The sequence below is a fragment of the Camelus bactrianus genome, chromosome 19 (assembly GCF_048773025.1).
Source record: "Camelus bactrianus isolate YW-2024 breed Bactrian camel chromosome 19, ASM4877302v1, whole genome shotgun sequence".
Taxonomy (NCBI): Eukaryota; Metazoa; Chordata; class Mammalia; order Artiodactyla; family Camelidae; genus Camelus; species Camelus bactrianus.
The window spans coordinates 12,964,793-12,986,152 of record NC_133557.1 but is presented as its reverse complement, the minus strand read 5'-3'; the positions used below and the strand labels follow the sequence as shown (position 1 = coordinate 12,986,152).

Here is a 21,360-nt window from a genome sequence, read left to right as displayed (position 1 = left end):
GCCCAGGGAAATCTGAGGTCTGTGGTCACTACTGATAGAGGTTACTAACTATTCCAGGGCTCTGGGAAGCATGTGCTCAGAGCACGCCTCACTCTTCCACTCAGTACTGGGGCCTCCCCCCAAGCTCAAGGCTCCCCTCATCCTGTAGGAGGGAGTGGGAAAGCCTGGCTGTGCGAGGACAGGGCTGCGGGGTGGGAGAGGGGAGGAGAGACCTGCTTCAGCAGGTCTATCTTATCCTGCAGCAAGATGTGGCCCTCTTCCTGGAGGGCAGCGAGGCGGTCCCGGTGCTGCTGGGCTGCCTGCTCCAGCTCCTGCTGAGCCTCCCGGAGCTGGGTCTGCAGCATCCCAGTGGTCTCCTGTGGAGGGAGAAGACAGCAGGGAGTAGAGGAAAGCTTCCACTGGGGCTTTGGTCTTGAAATCCATGTTGCAGAAACTCATGTTGCATAAATACTAGTTTTTCAGTTGCGTTGGCAAAAGCTGAGGCAGGGCCTAGCTATCCATGTTGTTTTCATGATGCCCTACCACCTGGACTCCTCACTTCCTGTTAGCTCTCTTCCCTCATCAAGGGCACTGGCCCACCCAGGCTTTCTCAGTCAGGGTCCCTTACCTAGACCACGGCTACAGCCTCCTGCTGGTTGCCCCTACTTTCACTTCACGCCACCACGCCCACATGCACAATTCTCCACTCAGAAACTAACTATTAAAAATATATATATATATATTTCCCTCTGCCCTTAGAACAAAATCCAAGCTCCTACCATGGCTGACAAAGGGCTCCTGCCTCCTATCTGTTCTACACTGTCCCAGGCCCTTTCTGCTCATCCCAGGCCCTTATGACATGAGCTTGTCCTATTTCCTCTGCCTAAGCTGTTCTTCAAATGTCTGGCTTCTTTTCTTTTTAACAGTTTTATTGAGATTCAAGTTCACAGACCCTACAATTTACCCATTTAAAACATACAATTCAATGGTTTTTAGTTATTCACAGAGTTGTGACCACGATCAATTTTAAAACACTGTCATCACCCTAGAAAGAAACCTTGTTCCCTCCCCATACGCCACCCTCACTCCCAACCCCTCACCTACTGTCTTCTTTCTAGATTTGCCTGTTATGGATATTTCCTATAAGTGGGATCATACACTGTGTGGTCTCTTTAACTGGCTTCTTTCACTTAGCATATGCTTTCAAGGTTCATCTCTATTGTTCTATGGGCCTGGCTCTTTTTAACCTTAATGGCTCAGCTCAAATGTCACTTTCTCAGTGAGGCCCTCCCTGATCACCTTATCCAGAGTGGCCTCCTTTGAATCACTCTCGGTTATATCATCCTATTCATTTCTTTCACAGCACTTATCACAACCTGTAATTATCTCACTTATTTTGTGTCTGCTCTGTCGCTAAAACAGAAGCTCTGGGAAGGCACAGACCCTGACTGTCACGTTCACTGTTGTGCCACACCTTTCTGTTGGTCAAGTGTCAGCACCTAGCCCAGGGCCTGGTGCAAAGAAGTGCCAAAGAACAGATAAATGTTGACTGAGTAAATCGATGCTCCCTTTTCCTCCTTGCCCAGGACCACCCTCCATACCTGCTCCTTTAACTTCTGAACCTTCATGTCCTGCCTCAGCCGCTCCAGTTGTTGGCTGGCATCTGCCAGCTCCTTCTGGGTCTGCAGCAGTGTCTCCAGGAGGGACACCCTCTCCTTCTCTGTTTCGAGGTGCATCTGTGGAGGGGCAGGAGGGCAAGGGCTTGTTGAGTCAGGGGTCACCATGTTCACCCACTAGGCTGCAAGCACACACCCGCTGCTCTAGGGCTTTTCTGGCAAATGGGGTGGGGGCTGTGGGCAAAGGAAGGTCTGGACCCACTGACTGAGAACCAGGAAGTGCGAAGATTGCCACCGGTTTGCAAGCTGACAGGATGTGGTAAAAAAGTCAGCCCTCCCTCAGGAAGTACGACATACAGCTGGCCCTGAAGCTAACGGTGCTGATCACCTGCTCACAGGCAGCAAAGTGGGTGGCTACATTGTCTTCCAAAAGCTCCTGCAGCACCACTCTTGGGAGTGGAAAAGGAAGTGGTCAAATGTGGCAGGGGCATGGGTTTGATGTGCAGCCCAGTCGGTCCAGCTTCCCACCTGGGACAGGGCACTCTCGGCCTCGGCCCGTTCTTGTTCCCTCTGCATCCGCACGGCCTCTGTTTCTGCCTGCTGCTCCCTCAGCCTCGTTTCCAGCTCCGTTTTCTCCCTCTCCAGGTTCTCCAGGGCCTTACCCAGTTCCTGCTGGTGCCAGGAGCGCTCACTGTCCTGGTTACGTGAAGGGAACACTGTGAGAGCCAAGCAGGCGAGGAGAGGAGGCAGAGGAGGCAGAAGGAGCACTGGGATCTTGTGAGAAGTCTACTGCTCACCAGCTGTGCGACCCTGGGGTCTTGCTAAGCCTGCTTCCTCATCTGCGAGGTGAGGCTGATAATCCCTGCCTTGCCTACCTCATTAAATTTTATGAGAATCAAATGAGATTTATAAAAAAAAAAGATACAATACATGTGTAAGTGTTTTCTAAAGTGCAACTGTCCCTAATGTAAGGTACCAGTATCTGTTATTTTAAAGCAACCACATCACGGTTGGTGGTTTTAACAGTGAACCGAGGTGGCAGACTTGCTCTTCACTGCCCACTGTCCCCTGCACAGGGCAGTAGGCTCAGCCTCCTGAAAAACCAGGCCAAGCCTGGCTAGCATGTCTCCTGTACTAGACAAGAGCATTAGGATGGGGCATCCTGGTACTCCCAGAGGTCCACCAGTGACCAAAGCCTTCCCTGACCTCCCAGACTAATCCAGCCCCTATATTAGGATCTCAGGATAGTGGCGCCAGGCTCTGGAGCCAGGCTGCCTGGGTTATAGCCTTTAATCTAACACTACCCATGTGACCTCAGTTAATTTCTATCACATCTCCATGTCTCAGTTTCCCCATCTATAAAAATGGGGATAACAACACTGTCCTCTTAGGGATGCATGGAGGAGTGAAGCAAAGCATGTAAAGCCCTTTGAGTGGTGCTCAGCACACAGAAAGCATTCAGTACGTAACAGCTATCTCATCATCACCTTTCCTTTAACGTGTTTACGAGTCTGTAGTTACGGGCTCACGGAGTGGGGATGCCGCTAGTGTTTCACCCGCTGCCAGCATCTTCTTGTGCAGTTTCCCATCCCTCGCTACACTCTGGCTGCACTGGCCTCCTTCAGGTCCTTGAGAACACCGCACATCTCCAGACCTTAAGGCCTTTACTCATGCTTTCCTTCTCCCTGGACCGCTCTTCCCACCCACCGTCTCTCATAGCTTAATGACACATCGTCAGAGACGCCTTCCCAGACCTTACACTCAAAACGGTCCCCCTTGTTACTCTTCTTCTCACACCTAGTTCTTTTTCTTCATAGAACTTCCACAATCACTTACTCATTTATGTATTAACTTGTTTAATACCTACCTTCCCCCAAGACTTTAAGCTTCCCCCAGGACTTCAGACTTTACAACACAGAGAACTGTGTCTCCTTTGCTCTCTGCTGTATCCTCAACACTCAGCAGTGTGCCAGGCACACAGTAAGTACTAAACGGTGCTTGAATCAATCACATTTCAGCTACTGGACTGTTAAGGTACTTAAAAACAGCAATCTACAATGTCACAGTCATAGAACAGTTGGAAACATCAAATTGTACACTCTGGTTCAAAAATCCAACTGTGAGAATATGGGAAAGATGGATTTCTATAGTAGTAAGTGGTGAAAGAAAACTGACCTATTAGCTCAATATGAGTTAGAAGTGTGTTATGGCTACCAGAAGAGCTAATTCTGTGATGTCCAGGAAGTAACAGTCAAGGGTTGCTGGTTAGACTGTGGACACTGGTTCATGAGTGATGTGTAACATGACTAGAGGTTTACACCATATACAAAAATCAACTCAAAATGGATTAAAGACTTAAACATAAGACAAGATACAATAAACCTCCTAGAGGAAAACATAGGCAAAACATTATCTGACATACATTTAAAAAATTTTCTCCTAGAAGAAATAAAAGCAATAATAAACAAATGGGACCTAGTGAAACTTACAAGCTTCTGCACAGCAAAGGAAACCAGAAATAAAACAAGAAGAAAACCTACGGAATGGGAGAAAATTTTTGCAAGTGAAACCGACAAAGGCTTGATCTCCAGAATATATAAGCAGCTCATACGACTCAATAAGAAAAAAATAAACAACCCAATCCAAAAATGGGCAGAAGACCTAAACAAGCAATTCTCCAAGGAAGACATACAAATGATCAAAAAGCACATGAAAAAATGCTCAATATCACTAATTATCAGAGAAATGCAAATCAAAACTACAATGAGGTATCACCTCACACCAGTCAGAATGGCCGTCATTCAAAAATCCACAAATGACAAATGCTGGAGAGGCTGTGGAGAAAGGGGAACCCTCCTACACTGCTGGTGGGAATGCAGTTTGGTGCAGCCACTATGGAAAACAGTGTGGAGATTCCTCAAAAGACTAGGAATAGACTTACCATATGACCCAGGAATCCCACTCCTGGGCTTGTATCCAGAAGGAAATCTACTTCAGGATGACACCTGCACCCCAATGTTCACAGCAGCACTATTTACAATGGCCAAAACATGGAAACAGCCTAAATGTCCATCAACAGGTGACTGGATAAAGAAGATGTGGTATATTTATACAATGGAATACTACTCAGCCATAAAAACCGACAACATAATGCCATTTGCAGCAACATGGATGCTCCTGGAGAATGTCATTCTAAGTGAAGTAAGCCAGAGAGAGAAAGAAAAATACCATATGAGATCGCTCATATGTGGAATCTAAAAAACAAAAACAAAAACAAACAAACAAAAACAAAGCGTAAATACAGGACAGAAATAGACTCACAGACAGAGAATACAGACTTGTGGTTACCGGGGGTGGGGTGGGGGGGTGGAGGGTGGGAAGGGATAGACTGGGATTTCAAAATTGTAGAATAGACTACACTGTATAGCACAGGGAAATATACACAAAATGTTATGATAACTCACAGAGAAAAAAATGTGACAATGAGTGTGTATATGTCCATGAATAACTGAAAAATTGTGCTGAACACTGGAATTTGACACAACAATGTAAAATGATTATAAATCAATAAAAAATGTTAAAAAAAAAACATGACTAGAGGAAAGTAGCCACATTGGTGAGGTATTTCAAGCAAATCTAAGGCTGATTTGTTTCAGCCTTTGTTTCAGGTAATAGATTTTGGCTCAACCAAGGAATAATTTTCTAAAAACTAGATTTATCTAAAAATAAGTGGCAGCCTTGATGGACTACAGCAGAAGCTTAAGTAACCCTTAGAAGGGATGCTGTAGAAGTGGACATAGCATAGATGTTGAGAAATGGTTAATCCCTGCTCTACCACTTATTAGCCAGGTACCCTGAGTGACTTCTTTAAGTCTCAGTTTCCTAACTAGGTGGTGGTGTAGGCTATCTGAAATAATGTGAATAGCACTTGGCATGGGGAAAAACTCAGTAAGTATCCACTATCACTGCTGTTAAAGGGGATTCAGGCACTAGATGGAAGAATGGAGAATCTGACTCCTAAGAGTTTATCTAATTCCTAGGATTCTAGAAGGCAGTCACTGTTAAAACAGACGGACTCTCTCCTACATTTACTCATATAGAGGGGGTAAAGGAAGAGAATAAAGGAGATTTCTATTCATATAAAAAAAAGAAAACTAACAGACTCTCAAGTGTTATGAGGGAGATCAGTAGGGAGATCACAAAGTCAGACAATCAGAAGTCGGGGGATTGAGAAGAAAAGAAAAGAGAGCAGAGGCCCTCTCATGACTCAGGTGTGGCCATGAGATGGTCAGTTCTCCCACAGAAACCAAGGCTACGTCAGTGGTAACTCATCATTCAGAAGTTGTATAGCTTCTTTTACCTGTGGGGTTTTCAGTGGGTGGTATGCCTGATTCTTGCTGGAAAACTGAACTCCTCTGGACACAGGTCATTCAATAAATATTTTCAAGTACCTACTATAATTTCAAGCACATAATTCTAAAAAGAAGCAAGTTTCCGGCTACCATCTTGCCAAACAAGTCTGCCTTGTAATAATCAAATCACAAATACATACAAGACAGGTCAACTTCCATTTCCAGAAATATGACAAACAAGATCTCTGAACCCTCCAGCTACAAAACAGCAAAAAATACCTGGTAAAATATTAAGTGTATATTTTAATGTATCACTGAGCCAGCAGAAAAATAATTTCATGGGAGTCAAAATCAAAACAAGACTTGTGATCTAAAGAGATAAATGAGCACAGAACTGGCTTTCTACTGGAGGCATTTGCTTTACCTAATAACCTTGAAATTCATTTTCCGGCTATGTGGGGAGAGGAAACAGAAGACAAAAGGTGGTGAGTCTGACAGGAGATTCCCACATAAGGCTGAACCTCCAAAGGGCTAAAGCAGGGATAAAGAAACATGGCTTTGGGTGTACACATCTATCAAAATACATCAAGTTGTGAAAGAAAGAAAGCGAGAGAGAGACAGAGAGAGAGAGAGAGAGAGAGAGAGAAAGAAAGAAAGAAAGAAAGAAAGAAAGAAAGAAAGAAAGAAAGAAAGAAAGAAAGAAAGAAAGAGGGGAAGGAAGGAAGGAAGGAAGGAAGGAAGGAAGGAAGGAAGGAAGGAAGGAAGAAAGGAAGAAAGGAAGAAAGAAATAAACTATGGCTTGTGGGCCAAACCTGGCTCACCTCCTGTTGCCGTATAGCCCGTAAGCTAAGGGTAGCTTTTACAATTTGGGGGTTGAAAAGAAGTCAAAAGGAGAATAAGATTTTGTGACGTGTGAAAATTATGTGAAATTCAAGCTTCAGTGTCCACACATCAGGTTTTACTGTAACACAGCCATGCCCATTCGCTTCTGTATCGTCTGTGGCCGCTTCTGCACAGAAGCAGCAGAGAAGAGTAACTGTGACAGAGACTGTGGGGTCCGCAAGGCCCCATATGTGGCCCTTCACAAACACTCACCCGTCCCTGGGCTCTAGTGCCCTCAGTAAAGGGCTAAACTTAAGAGAGAGAGGGAAGAGAGAGGGAGGAAAGGGGAAGAAAGGGGGAGAGAAAAAAAGTGGGGGAGAGGGAAAAAGAAACACGCTGCAGAAGGGAATAGTAAGGAAATTTATTTGTTTTAACCCTCATACAGGATAAATATATATATTTATATTCATATATTTCCCTTGAGAATTCATAACCATAAGCTGGTCTTCATGTGGGTTCAGGGCCTGAATGTGGTCCCAAAAAACTTGAAACAGAAATTCTACTTTGAGTTGGTCCTGGGATGCTAGTCCTTCAGCTTCCAGACAAAAGCAAAAGGAAATCTCTGAGGAAAAGCCCCTTTGCCTCAGGCCTAAAAGGCTCCCCACAGAAAAATTTCCAGAGAATGTGAGCTCAGAGTCTAGAGCCACAAAACACATAGGGACCAAGGCCATGAGTAAGAGCCAAATGAAATCACATATAACAGAGCAAGATCCAAGAAGATTTTAGTTGTTGGAATCATTAGATAGCATAAAAGAATGTTTCGTGTGTTTAAAGAATAAAAGAGGGGACTGAAAATATAAATCAGGGAAATGACACTAAAAAAATGACCAAGAAGATGAAAAAATGACCAAAAAGAACATCTGGAAATAAAATACTTAATAAGTAAAATTTAAAACTCAGTGAATAGACTACATAGCAGATTAGACATAGCTGAAAAGAGAAATTAGTGAATAGAAGAGGGATCTGAAAAAAAATCACCCAGAACACAGTGTAGAAAGAGAAAAGTATGCAGAGAAAATGTGAGAGAGAGTTAAGATACATGGAGGATACCCTGAGAAGGTCAGAGCCTTCTCAATACCAACAATGGAGTAATCAGTGTGCTGACAGAAAGCAACTGTCACCCTAGAATCGGCACCTGAATTTTATACCCAGTGAAACTATCCTTCAAGAATAAAAGTAAAATAGACATTTTCAGATAATTAACTCCCAACAGACTGTCACCAAAGAAATTCTACTTCAAGAAGGAAATAAATCCAAATAGAAAGCTTGATATACAAGAAGGAATGATGAGCAAGAAAAAAACCTTGTAAATTTTTCAGTGTTTTTAAACAAATATTGACTGTATAAAATAACTAAAATGCATAATTTATGGTGTTAACAAATTAGTTATAACCAAGCACATTGACTAAAACAGTAGATAGGTTTGGAGGAGTGAATGGAGGTAAAATGTTCTGTGGTCCTGGTGTCATTCAGGAAAAGGGTAAATATATTCATTAACCTGAGATTTTTATTAAGCATGTATTTTAAAATATTAAAGAACTAAAAGAATAAAAAAAAAAAATAGACTGCATATCATCCAAAGTAGCAGAGAGAAAAAAAAAAGAGGTGAGAAAATACAAGTTAACTATCCAATATAACCCTTTAAAAGAAATTAAGAAAGGTGATCGCCCTTCCGCAAAGGTATAAAAAGACAAGACAAGTAGCAGAAGATGGAGGAAATAAATCCAAATATACCTATAATCACAGTAAAAGCAAATGGACTAAATTATATAACTAAGAGACAAAAGAAACACAGTTCTGAACTGGGCAAGAATCAGTCCAAGGCATTCCTCTGGTCCCTTTACACACTGAGGCCAGTTTATCAATCCTAAATCCCAGGATCCACTCTTAATTTTCTGCACATACAGAAACAAATATAATAATAATAGGTAACACAAATATAGAGCTTACTACATGCCAGGAACTGTTGTTAGTGTTTTTCACATATTAACACATTTAATAGCCAGAATCTGGATTTTGCACCTTGGTGATTGACCAGGCTAGTCCTATTCAGAATTCATTCCTATAAGCAGCAATATCTGGACCAAGAGCCAAAAGGTGGCACACTCACTGAAAGGAGGCCAGGTCTGTCTCTCCCATCCCCTAGCTACATCCACCACCTACCCATTTCTCCTGGAGCCGGTTCATCTTCTCCTCATGGGCTGACTTCTGCTGCTGCAGGGCAGCCTGCCCCTCTTGCTCAGCTCGGGCCAGCTGTCTGGCTGCTGTATCCCGCTCCTGCTCTGCCCGGCTCCGTTCAGTGTCCAGTTCCAGCTGCAGGCACCTCACTTCCCCTAAGATGCCAGGGACGGGATCTGGTCTTTGAGCCTCTTCCCTCCACACTTCCCCCCTCTCCCCAGACCTCATGGGTAACTCCCATCTCAGAGGCCCTGGGCTTGGCTCGAATAGCTTCCCACTATCTTCCTGGCTTTCAGCATCCCCGTGGAATAAAGTGTGCCCATCCCAGTTGGGTTCTCACCTTGGATTACTTCCTTGGCTTGAGTGACAGTTTGAATCTGGACCTCCAGCTGCCCCTTGGTGACCTCTATCAGAGAATTTTGTTGCTGGGCCTCAAACAGACTGCTCTCCAGTAGCTCCTTGGCTGAGCTGTCAGGTTCAGGAATCAGGAGAGTTCTTACCCACCAAGCCCCTTACCCTTCCTTAAGAGGAGTTGGGTTCTAACTACTGGCCACCTAGAGAAGTTAGAGGGGCAATTATGGACTCATAACTCATTTAGAACACATGTACTTTGGGCAGGGAACTTAGCTTGGCTACCCTTTGCTTTGCAGAGCTCTCTCTGCCCTTGGCGGACCTGGGTCTGGGCCCTACCTGAGCCCCAGCAGTTGTTCAGAGAGGTCCTGCCGGTCCCGCTCTACGGCCTGCAGCCGCACCTCTAGAGCTGCCTTTTCCCGGACGAGAGCCTCCTTCTCCTGGACTTCGCGGGCAAGCACTTCTTCCTGTCGCTTTGCCTCCTGATGCAGCTGCTCCATCTGAGCTGAGGCTGCCTCCTGCTGGTGATGTGCCTGAGGGGAAGAAACTGATGAGATACAGAGCAGAGGCAGGATCCCCCCAGGGCTGCTACAGAGATCCTGGACCCAGCTCTGTGAACCTTGAGCATTGCAAACTCATACCAAGTGCCATCTTCTATTTCCCTGACCAACCCCTAGACCCCCCAGCCCAGGAAACATGCTCTCCTTTGAGCAAGACTCTGTGCTAAGGCTGCAAGAGATCTACCTCTAAGGAGATTTTAGTCTTAAGGAGAAGTAAGATACACACATAATACCAGGAAGAAAGTGATCAATGCCCTGAGGAAGGGACTCTGAGAAGGGACATTATATATAATTATTAGGGCAATGAGAAGTTTGATAGAGGAGGAAGATGACCTTTGAATTGAGTCATTGGTTCAGAAAAAAAACTTACTGTGCTCCCTGACTTTGTGTTAGACACTATGCTAAAAGCTGGAGGAATAAAAACAAGTAAGACATAGCCTTGCCTTCAAGGGGCTTTTGGTCTAATGGTGGAGACATGTAAACAAACACTTATAATGTAGTATACAGGGTGTGGCGGTTGAAATAAACACGAGGTACTACCAGAGCACACAGAAGAGGCATCTAATTCAACCTGGTGAATGTGAAGCAGTGCAGAATCAGTGGGTTCCTGTAGGAATGCTTTTAAAAAATTGGAAGATATATCCCAAACTAGTAACACTGGTCATTTCTAGGAAGTGAGATTTCCCCTTTCTGAATCATTTCCATTGTGTCTTCATTTTTACAGTGAGCATGTATTATACCTTAATGCGATGGCATCAGTTTTGTCTTCTCACCTCGCTTAGTTTCTCTTGAATTTCTTCCTTCTCTTCTTGGAGGCCCCTGAGCTCTGCCTGCAGCTCAGCTCTGCTCTCCTCCGCTTTCTGCAGCTGAGCCTCCAGGTGAGTGTTCTTTTCCCACAGGGCTTCCCTGCTCCCTTCGGCCTCTGCCAGGCCCACCTGCAGAGCGTTTCTCGCCTGCTCTGCTGCCTCCATCCTGCTGCACACAGACTGGTTCTCCTGTTCTAACTACTGGCCCAAAAGGGAAGGGCATCAAAGACAAAGGGTTATGGTTTAGAGATGAAGTGCTGAGACAGAAATCCAAGTGAGATATGAATCTATTCTCCAAAGATGAACAAGGAGTGCTTACGAGAGAGGGGGGCTATGCATTCATTTGGTCTAGAGCCTTTATTCCATGTGCTAGATGGGCTGTTGCTGGGGATAGAGATAAAAAGGGCAAAATCTTGCTCTCAAAGAATTCAGAATAAGGGAGCAGAGAACATTTCTGGGGCTCAAGGGAACGGGGGTTAGTGAAGAGACAACATTACATTTGCAACCTATAGAGAAGATTCTTTGAGATTTAGACTCTTCAGCAAATCCTTCTCTGGTGACTGATGTTACCTCACACATATAACAGGATTTAAAACCTAGTCTTCCTTCCAGAGGACACAGGCCTTCTTCCGAGCCCTAAAGATTTTACCCCAATGCCCGAAGGTGGTTCTGCTTTAGATGTGGGGAGGTCTATTTTCAATGGCTCAGCCCAGGCCTTATAATCTTTGCTCTCCTCTGTGTATAAATGTTCCTTTTGCTCATTCTAGGACATTTGGGAGCTGATCTGTCTTGGGCTGATCCATTTAAGAACTCTTCCTTGTCACAGGCATCAGCTTTGTCTGTCACTGGCTTGCCCTTGGTCGGGGCCCAGCTCTACCCTGTGGATCAGAGTAGCAAATCTTTGCTCACCTGGAGAAGCTGCTGGTTCAGCCCAACTTTATCTAAGGCCAAAGCCTCATTTAAGGCACTGAGCTTGACCGCTGCAGCCCGAAGATCAGCCACCTCAGCCTTCAGGCTGTTCTCAGAACTTGACAGCTCCGCAACAGACTGTTCTGCCTAAAAACAGAGACAGCTGAAGAGTTTCCTTTTCCAGTTTTCCTGCAACAATGAACAGCTTGTGTCCCCAACACCTGCTGCTTTCCTTGTACAGGGACCATTAACACTTTATTCCTTCCCTTACATTCTAAACAACTTCTCCCTTCATTCACTCATCCATCCATTCATTCATTAAGGAGTAAGGAGGACTCACAGTATAGAGGTGCAGAGAATGTGGCCCCAAGGAGCTGGGGAGCCGCTGAATGGTTTTAGGAAAGAGACGGACATGACCAGATTTATACATTAGAAAACCACACTAATTCTAATACAGAGAGTCTGTTGGGAGGGATAGTACCCAAAAGCAGAAACTAATCACTGAAGCAAGAAAGAGGAAGGGACACGGCTTGCAGGGTAAAGAATGAGGCAAAGCTGCACCCCCTTGTCCTAGAAACACAGCTTTCCAAGCCGCCCACCCTACCAGCCAGCGAAGGGGACCCTACGCACCCTGGCCAGGGCAGCTGTCACTTCTGTTTGCTCCTGCCTCAGCAACTCCCCTTCCAGGCGACTTGACTCCAGGGCTTCCCGAAGGCTGATCAGTTCACTGAGAGATTCTGACTGTTTGGCTTCCATACCTGCCAGCATCTCCTGACTAAGATGGAAAAGACAGGGGACTAGAGGAAACCTTAGGGAGGGGCCACACCCCAAAATATAACAGGAATGCAATTGTCTTTGCGATACAAAAGAATGAAGAAGGTCCCTAAAAACTGATAAAGAACAATCGCTAAGACACAAAACGTGGAAAAAGCAAGGTGCAGAACAGTATATGTAGTGCACTATCTTATATGCTAGAGATTGGGGGAAATAAGAATATATGCACTGCATAAAACAGCACAGTAAAAATTAATGAAAATTACTTTAAATGGTTACCCACAGAAAGAAGTGAAATGGGATGGATGAAGCAGAGGAGAGTAAGACTTCTATGTTTACCTTTTAAAATAGTTTTGACTTTAGAATCATATAAACATTAATAACTGCATTATTGATTCAAACAAATAAAATTTAAAAACATAAAATTATCTTTATGGATTGTCTGTTCTTTTCCTTGGTACAAGGGAGGCCATTCCTTGCACAAGTCATGATCCTTACAGCAGTCCTTCAAGATTCCATTACTAGTGCCTACTAGTGCAAGGAGCTAGGGTACAGGAGAAGAGGGGGATGTACCAAAGATGAAGACACAGCCCCTGTTACCACTGACTGAAGACCTACCATATGACATACGTTTTGCAAAACACTGCTTTAATCTTCCCAATGCCCCTTCAAAGTAAATATTATTAACTCCCATTTTACAAATAAAGTAATCTGTCCAAGTGGCAGAGCCATAATTTAAACCAAGCTTTTGCCGAGCTCTGAAGTCCTTGCTTTTTCTATGACAATGTGTCGAGGAATTTACAGATTAGCTGTATCCCTTTGCTCTGGAATTCCCTTTCTTGACCAGCTCGTTTCCCACTGCTTCCCAGGAAAAGCCCTACCCTTTGACCAGCCAGCCAACTCCAAACATGCTATAAACCTTCCTGCATCCTTTTTTTTTGTTAATCTGTTCCTTTAGTCCCTATCCCACTCTCTACCAATTAAAATACATCAAGGCCCAGCTCAACGGCTGCCCTCTCCCCCATGAAGCTTTCAATACTTAACTGGTACTTCTATTCTCCCCAGGGACCTAGCTTGAAGCTCCATTTAGCTCATACTTCATCCGGCCACAGTTTATTGGTCTGTCTCCCCCATTAGACTGCAAACTGCTTGAGATTAGGGCCTGTGTCTTATTTATTTCTGTATCCCCCACGGTGTCTCAGCCCCCACGTGCTCAGCCAAGCCTGGATGAACTTTCTGTATTCATCTTTCTGTGAAGGATGGAGCAGAAACTAATTTGATCCCACTGCATGCCAGGCATTCATTTACTCCACTTTCTAAGGGAGGGGAGTGGGTGGAAGACGGGGCAGAAGGGAAGTGAGAATCAAGCCCCAGTGAGGAGGGGATGGGTCACACGTACAGGCGCTCCCGTTCTCGGACAGCCAGGTGCAGCTCCTCCTGCTGCTCCTCCTTCTCGCCCTGAGCAGAGTCGCCCTGCAACTGAAGCTCCATGTTTGTTGTCCGCAGTCGCCACGCCTCCTGCTCCAGCACCTCCAGCTGCTGCTGCAGCTCCTCCCTCATCTTCTGCAGGAGCTCTCGCTCCCTGGAAGAAGGAGATCAGAGATGAGCAGAAACCCTGGAAGCTAAAATCCTTCCTGGAAGCAGACAACACAAGGTCAAAGGAGAGAGGTATCTGTTTCTTTTAAATATCTCATCTTCTGTTTTGAGCAGGAAACTGTTTTTTATCATCACAAAGACCCAAAACTGAGTGAGAGGGAACCCTCAGAATACAAAGCAAGGTGGCCCTGATCAGCCCTGGGTCTCGGGAAAAACAGGGTCAGCCAACCAAAAACATGATGGAGTGGGTAAAGGGCCGGGTGAGGACTGAGCCTGGGAGGAAGGGTGGGATGAACAGCCCCTGCTCACCTGCTGAGAGAGTCCACCTCCCCCTGCAGGTCCACAGTCTGCCCTGCCAGAGTGTCCCGCTCCCCGGTGAGCTTCTGCAGTCGCTGTCTCAAGGCCTCACCCTCTTCCTCCCACTGATTATGCTGCTGCCGCAAGGAGCTCACAGCTTCCTGACAACCCAACAGCTGCTGCCTTAGGTCCTGTGGAGGGAGAATGACAGAAGTGAGGTGGTGAACAAGAGGCAGGGCAAAGAGGGGTGTCAGAAGACTGAACGTAGGGCTGGGCAAGGGGGTTGGGGGCTGGTGCAACAACAGTAAGCTACGAACAGAGATTTGACCAGTCGAGGAGACAGAGTATCAGTGATGACTGGGCTTCTGTGACTCCCAGGGTCTCAGATTCCATCATCTTCCAATGTAGAGGGGGGTACGGGCAGGTAAGTGTGGCTGGGACTCTTAGACTTGGGGAACACTCACCTGCACTCTCCCAGGGCTCCATTTTGCACAGTGCTGGGTAAAGACTGTGTGCCAAGTGAAGCATGCCACTGGCACGGAGTGCAGCTGCTCCCCACGAGCACAACTGGGCAGACAGTTCAGTGTACAGACAGAGCACCTCATGACCACTCAGCATACAGCAAGGGGCAGTCTAGGATAGGAGGGTACCTGGGGCACAAGTCAGTTTAGATACCCATCCTTGTGGCTGAGGAGGAATGCTGGGGTTCTCACCTGCACAGCCTGGCGTCTCTGAGTCAGCACTGAGCGCACCAGAGTCAGAGCCTTGTCTGGGTGCTGGGAATCAAACTGGGAGAAGCCACTAGAGTCCAACTGCAGGGAGCTCTCATGACCAGAGCCTTGGGCCATACTGTCCCCTTCTTCCACCATGACCTGGAACCCAACACAGCAGGGTCATCTAGACCAAGGCCTGGAATCCATTCAGAGGACTAACACTCCAGCCTGGACAAACCTGAGGTTTTCCTTCTCAGGTCCTCTCCCTGCGGTGGATGGGAGGAGGGTATCTAAGAGCAAAAAGGGTTGGTTTCTTCAACTCTTCCAACTAACTCTTCACCTTTGGTCACTCAAATCTAGGACAAGCAGCAAGCTAGAGCACTCCCTGAGCAGTCTCTGAACAGATGACAGAAGGAGAGGCTACTGAGGTAACAAAGATCAGAATCCAGCCCCCGGCCTGAGAACTGCAACTGGCAATAAGAAAGAGGGCCTGTTCCAGCAGGCAGAGCCAGCACAGGAAAGTTCAGCAACCCCTTAGGACAAGGTGCTTTTTGGGGGGAGGCAGGTAATTAGGTTTATTTATTTATTCATTTATTTACTTTATTAATGGAGACACTGGGGATTGAACCCAGGTCCTCATGCATGCTAAGCACTGCACTCTACCACTGAGCTATACCCTGCCCCGCTACAGCTACCCCTTAGGGTTTCAGTCTTCAAATATACTCAAAGAACTCATCCTCACAAGACCTAAAGTCCAAAATACTCCTCTAGGCACAGCTGAGAGGACATGGTGGTCTGGGGAGGAGTGAGGCATGACAGGTTACCATGAACAGGAAGCCCACCAGTACCTGGGTTATGTCCTTGATCACTTGCTGTAAAGACAGCTTCTCCTCTTGGGCATGCCTACTAAGAGATGCCTCATGTTCCATTAGTTCTGCATGATTTGCCTCCTGAACAGGGAACAAAACAGAGACTGTGAGCCAAACTCTCAGAGAGAATTTATCATTCTAGGCCCCAAATTAACCAGAGTCTCATTCTGTCTATCCTGTCAACCCAGCTTTTCCCCTGACCGCATGTGAATGCTAACGCTGTCCCAGGACTCTGAAGACAATGTGATGTGGTGATTGAGGGTTCAGATTAAGGGATTAAGAGCTCTAAATTAGACTGCCTAGATTCGAGTTCTTGCTCTATCACTCACTAGCTTGGTAACCTTAGGCAACTCCGTCTTTGAGGTTCCTTCTCTTTAGAAGAGGAATGACTAACAGCAACCACTTCATAGATTTGTTTTGAGGCTTAAATGAAAAAATTGCATGTAAATGACTCAACACAGTGCCTGGCACAAAGCAAATACTAACAAATGTGAGCTATCACTGGATGAAGATGACTGCCGTTTCTGAACAGCACATTGGTGCTTGAGACCTAAGGCTAAACCAGAGAAACCTCCAGTCCCAAGGCCAGCAATAAATTCTAACTCTCAAGACTTCCCCTTCTTCTTCCTATCTTATTGTGCTGGTGAAGGCCTGAAGACGCAGACCTGCAGCTATGTTTTGTATGGCCTATACAAAATTTGAACCAACATTTATAAATTTTATGAATTGAGAAATTCATTAAAACCAATACAAATCTGAATTTCTGGTTCTCTTAAAAAGTTAACAAATGGGCCACACTGGCCCCCATTCCTATAATAATTTACTGAAGTGGAACAGTGGACGCCTCCTCCAGATGGGACGAATACTCTTCAAGGTCCTGCAGTCCCCACTATTTCTGTTTCCTTACTATTGAGATTAAGTGTCTCCTGTTATACTGGAAACTCAATTAAGATAGCACTGGAAAACCAGGATTTTTACAACTGAACCCACTTCATTCATTTACATTACTCAGGCCCTGCAGACATTTGAATTTGCAAATTCCTGAACAGAAAGGAACCAAAAAGGCATAAGAAAGTTTGGCTTCCAGCTGATTCCAACTTGAATAAGAAGGGTAGGGATTTGCATGCAGACAGAGTTGCAGGATTCTCCTAAACTCAGAGATCTGAAAATTCCCAGAGATGAAAGGAAACATAGAATCAAGCCAGAGGTTTTTAACATCCAACCTCTGAGCATCCCTTTGATAATATCTCTGATAGATGGTAAGCCAGCGACACAAACCTCACTCCTTCACAAGACGGACTGTTCAACTACTGAACAGCTCTAGCTCTACTGCCCTGTAACTTCTAGTTGGCAGTACACGTGCCCACCTAGAAAACATTAAACAAGCCAACTCTCTTCCCCAGTGTCAGTCCTTCAGTTGTGTGAAGGCAGCCATCATGTCTTCCTCACGCCCCTCTTCTCCAGGTTAACCATCACCTTGCTTTTCTGTTGCTTCCTCTAGGTCTAGGTTTTGAATCTCTCCACACATCCCCCTCCTACTTCACCAGTGTGCCTCTTCATGTGTGTCCCACTCTCTCAGATGAGGACAAGCTGCAGGCATGTACCACCATAGTTCCCCCAGAAATATGGTAGGGATAGTAGACAGCTAATGCTTAGTGAATGAATAAATAAATAAGTTAACTAATTTTCAGATTCAGCCAAAATTTACTTTTTAGCTTTAGGGGATGTCATCAAGGAACATTCAACTGGCATCCTGCCCTAGTCTGTCCATGAAGGGCAAGGAACCTACAAGCCCACCCCCAATTCCCTTCCAGAACAAAGGGTCATGTACCAGGATCTCCATTGTCTCTCTCAGAGCCTTTACCATCTTTTCATAATCTTCATTTTGCTTCTGAGACTGGGTCAGTAGAGCAGAGAGCTCAGTCACCCTGAAGAGAAGAACATAGCACTGTCATCTGGGTACCTTCTGATGTGGACAGAGCTACTATGCAGCACACCCCACCTCAACACAGACACCCCCACTCTCCAGAGTCCCTTGGGCACCCCCAGCCCCTCACTCCCTGAACACATGACATAATAGTCTTGAACTCAGAGGGGAAGCCAAAGCCACTCAGACACATGCAGTGATTTACCACATCTCATGGCTGGAACACGTGTCTGGGGGCCCAAAAGCTGAAGGAAAGCCCTGGCTGAGGCCTTTCCAGGCCCCACTTGATCTTGAAGTCAAGCACTCTGAAGCCAATAAGCACATCAGAATTGCCACATGGGATAGTCTCAAGGTCCCTCCAGCCCAAGGTTCTGACTCTGATAGGGAAAAAGGAGGGGCAATTTGGGGGAGATTATGATCAACCTCCCTGATGTTAACCTCAAAGTTCAGGGAAATCACCAGACATCCTTATCACTTAAGACTATATCCTGGAGCTCAGTAGCTGGTATTATATATGTAGCTAAATAAATATTTCTTGAATGAATTCATCCAGGGTTTAATTTTTTTTTTTCTGAGTCTTCATTATTTTATTCTATACCATCTTTAAGAGCCTTAACTCATTGTATGCTCATTTAGTTGTTGCATCATTCAACAAACATTTATTGATTTATTTTCTACTATATGGTAGGTGAAGTGCAAAGCACTAGGCCATAAACTTACTAAGACGTGGCCTCTGTCCTTTGGTTTCCCAGAGACTTCACAGCCCAAACAAAACAAACTGCAATATACGGACACCACCAATAGGTGGTGACACAACCCTAGCCATGGGGTATAAACTGAACTTTGCCCTGAGATTCAAATGGAACTCTTTGCTTATGTGCCTGCCCTTCTTACCACTTAAAAAAATATATATATATGTATATATATATATTTTATTATAATAAAAAAAAAATAAAAGAGCCTAACAAAAAAGAAAGGAAATTAAATAATCAGTGAGATCAATACTGTAACAAGCAGGTCAAAAGACCCTATGGGAGCCTAGTAATTTAACAGGCTATTGAGATCGGAGAAGGCTTCAGAGAAGAGGTGACATTTGAACTATGCTTTAAAGGATAAGGCAGGGAGAGAAGGGAAGGGGGCATTCCAGGCTAAGGTCAGCATCTACAAAGGCAGGGAAGCACGGAAGAACTTAGCTGTTCTGGGAATGGCAAGTAGTTCGGGGTCGATACAGGGGAGGCATCACTAGCTCTAAGTCAACAGGAGAGAAACTCAGCTGCACGACAGTCTGAGGGCAGAGGACAGTGACACTGGGTTTCAAACTAGACTCCCTCTGGTACATCTCATTTCCCTCCTGTGGGAGGAATGCTCTTAGTATCTCCGCCACCTCTCTAACTCCCTAAGGGAGTCAACTTTCCATTAGCAAACACTTCCAAGGACCCAGCCCATCTCACCGGTCCTGGAGCTCAGCCTGTGGGAGGAATGCTCTTCGTGTCTCCCCCACCTCTCTAACTCCCTAAGGGAGTCAACTTTCCATTAGCAAACACTTCCAAGGACCCAGCCCATCTCACCGGTCCTGGAGCTCAGCCTTCTCCAGATCCCCCTGACTCTTCAGCTGTAGTAACTCCTGGCTCCTTTCGTGGGCTTCCTTCTCCAGCTCCTGGGTCTTGGCTAACAGCAGCAGCATCTGGGATGGCTCGCTCCCAGTCAGTCTCCCAGATCCATCAGATTCCCGAGACTGTGCTGCTCCCACAGTCAAGCGCAGACAACAGGTCAGCAGGGACCCGGAAAGCCTCACATGCTCAGCCTTGAGCTCTGTCAGGTCTCTGAGTACAAGCAAGGAAAGAGCCGACTCCAGCAGGGACCAGGGAAGGGAGCGCGGAGGTCAGGCCCAGTGAAGCCTGAGCAGCAGGTCTGGGAAAAGTCATCTGAATCCGATAATACCATCCCTCCCCACCAACTCTTCCACCCCTTGCCCTTCCTCCACAACCTGAGCCCCTCTACGACAGCAGCCCACTGTCAGAAGTCCAGGATTGGTAGGGCAAACCTTCTCCCTTCTTATCCCCACACTAACCTGTCGGTGGCTGACTTCATTTCCAGGAAGTGGCGTCGGAAGGTCACCACCTCCCGCCATAGACTGAGGAGGCGACTGTGCTCCCCTTTCAGGTAGCCCTTGAAGAACTGTGTGTTCAGAAACCCAGGTGTCATACCAAAGGGCAGAGGACATCTTCTGTCAACACAGGAGTCTTGGATTCCTCCTGACTATTGAGGGGAGGGAAGGAGGGACTGACAGGAGATAGCTTATGAATGAGTGTCTATATTCAGGTTATGCTGAAGTGTTTAATAAAGTTAGCAGTGGGATCCGAGAGGTCAAAGGGCCTGGGAGGGTATATGGCCTTCCTTGAGCTAGATTAGAAAAGGATAAGCTGCTCAACAACTGGGAGCTATTAGCATCATCACCACAGACTTATCATGATGATTAAATGATAGAATATATGTAAATCACCTGGCATAATACCTGGCCCAGAGCAAAGGCTCAGGAAACATTAGTTTCCTTTACTGGGATCTGAAAATTTCTTCCCCACTCAATTTCCATAGCTATCTCCTCAGCACCTAGATATGCAGACTTCTAGACGAGGGGAGCCAGTAAACTTTAAGATCCATCTAAAACCTGAGCTAGTCACTTAGGCAGGAACAGAGCTGCTTTGAGTGTCATCCTACCTCGACTGGGCAGGTAAGGACAGAACTAAGCTGACAGCCCAAGCAGGGCAGAGCTGCCAGCATGAGGGTTAAGGGTGGCCAGAGACTTTAACAACAGCTCAGTTTCCATCCAAGTCCCGAAGTTAACCCCTTCCAGCACTGACCAGGGCAGTTCCCACCCCTTTGTTTCTCTTACCTCCTGCTCCATCTGCCACTGGCTCTCCTTCCTCATTAGCTCATCCCGGGCCCGGATCCAGTCTACTGTCAATTTTTCCACATCTTCCCGAAGCGCTTTATTCACCACGTCAGCTTTTTCCATGTGCAGCCGAAGCTGGGTGTTCACCTCTGCTAGACTCTCACACCTGCACTGGGGAGGGGTAGGAGTAAGTACAAAATAAAGGTCTGAGCCAACCCTTGGACCTCTTGGAGTAAGATGACAACCACTGGAACTTTCCATTGCCAGGAACTGGAGGGCTAAGGCTGAAGTCCTTGGTTCTAATCCATGTCAGCCCTCGAGACTGAGGTTTCCCATCAGCTTTCTCCATCCGCCGGCCAACCACCCAGGCCAGAAAGTTGGGGTCCATCACCTTTGTTGTTCCTCCTCCAATCGCATTAGTAGCTGTTCCAGGTTTGGCTCCTCCACGCTTTCCCACCTCTGTGGGATCGGTCCCTTAACCAGACAAAAACAAGCCTTATTTACCTCCGAAGAGAACATCCCTCAGACCAATTCCCTGATGCCCTCTTCTACAGTAGCCCATTTTCTCTTTATTCTCTCTCCCCTTTGTTAGCAATATGCCTCTTTTCTCCACCACTGCATCCTGAAAGTAAACCCACTGCATCTCTCTTTCCAAAAG

The 21,360-nt window shown here is 46.0% G+C and overlaps 1 protein-coding gene across 12 annotated transcripts in view; it reads right to left on the bottom strand.

Moving 5' to 3' along the window:
• The window catches only part of CEP250 (centrosomal protein 250), a 46,968-nt gene that overhangs the window by 16,289 nt on the left and 9,319 nt on the right, over nucleotides 1-21,360 (bottom strand). For 6 of the 12 annotated variants that reach the window (XM_074347203.1, XM_074347201.1, XM_074347204.1 and 3 more), the window contains 18 exons: nucleotides 21,094-21,176; nucleotides 20,703-20,868; nucleotides 19,881-20,068; nucleotides 19,378-19,632; nucleotides 17,714-17,810; nucleotides 15,862-15,963; nucleotides 15,014-15,172; nucleotides 14,313-14,491; nucleotides 13,807-13,989; nucleotides 12,264-12,408; nucleotides 11,634-11,780; nucleotides 10,692-10,922; nucleotides 9,698-9,891; nucleotides 9,348-9,475; nucleotides 8,993-9,162; nucleotides 2,124-2,291; nucleotides 1,581-1,715; nucleotides 213-356 (listed from right to left, as the gene is read on the bottom strand). In XM_074347203.1, the coding sequence (XP_074203304.1) occupies nucleotides 213-356; nucleotides 1,581-1,715; nucleotides 2,124-2,291; nucleotides 8,993-9,162; nucleotides 9,348-9,475; nucleotides 9,698-9,891; nucleotides 10,692-10,922; nucleotides 11,634-11,780; nucleotides 12,264-12,408; nucleotides 13,807-13,989; nucleotides 14,313-14,491; nucleotides 15,014-15,172; nucleotides 15,862-15,963; nucleotides 17,714-17,810; nucleotides 19,378-19,632; nucleotides 19,881-20,068; nucleotides 20,703-20,868; nucleotides 21,094-21,176 (2,874 nt within the window). Of the gene's footprint in view, nucleotides 1-212; nucleotides 357-1,580; nucleotides 1,716-2,123; nucleotides 2,292-8,992; nucleotides 9,163-9,347; nucleotides 9,476-9,697; nucleotides 9,892-10,691; nucleotides 10,926-11,633; nucleotides 11,781-12,263; nucleotides 12,409-13,806; nucleotides 13,990-14,312; nucleotides 14,492-15,013; nucleotides 15,173-15,861; nucleotides 15,964-17,713; nucleotides 17,811-18,014; nucleotides 18,187-19,260; nucleotides 19,323-19,377; nucleotides 19,633-19,880; nucleotides 20,093-20,702; nucleotides 20,869-21,093; nucleotides 21,177-21,360 lie in introns of those variants that run through there. The other 6 variants (XM_074347207.1, XM_074347209.1, XM_074347208.1 and 3 more) reach the window with 6 other exon arrangements.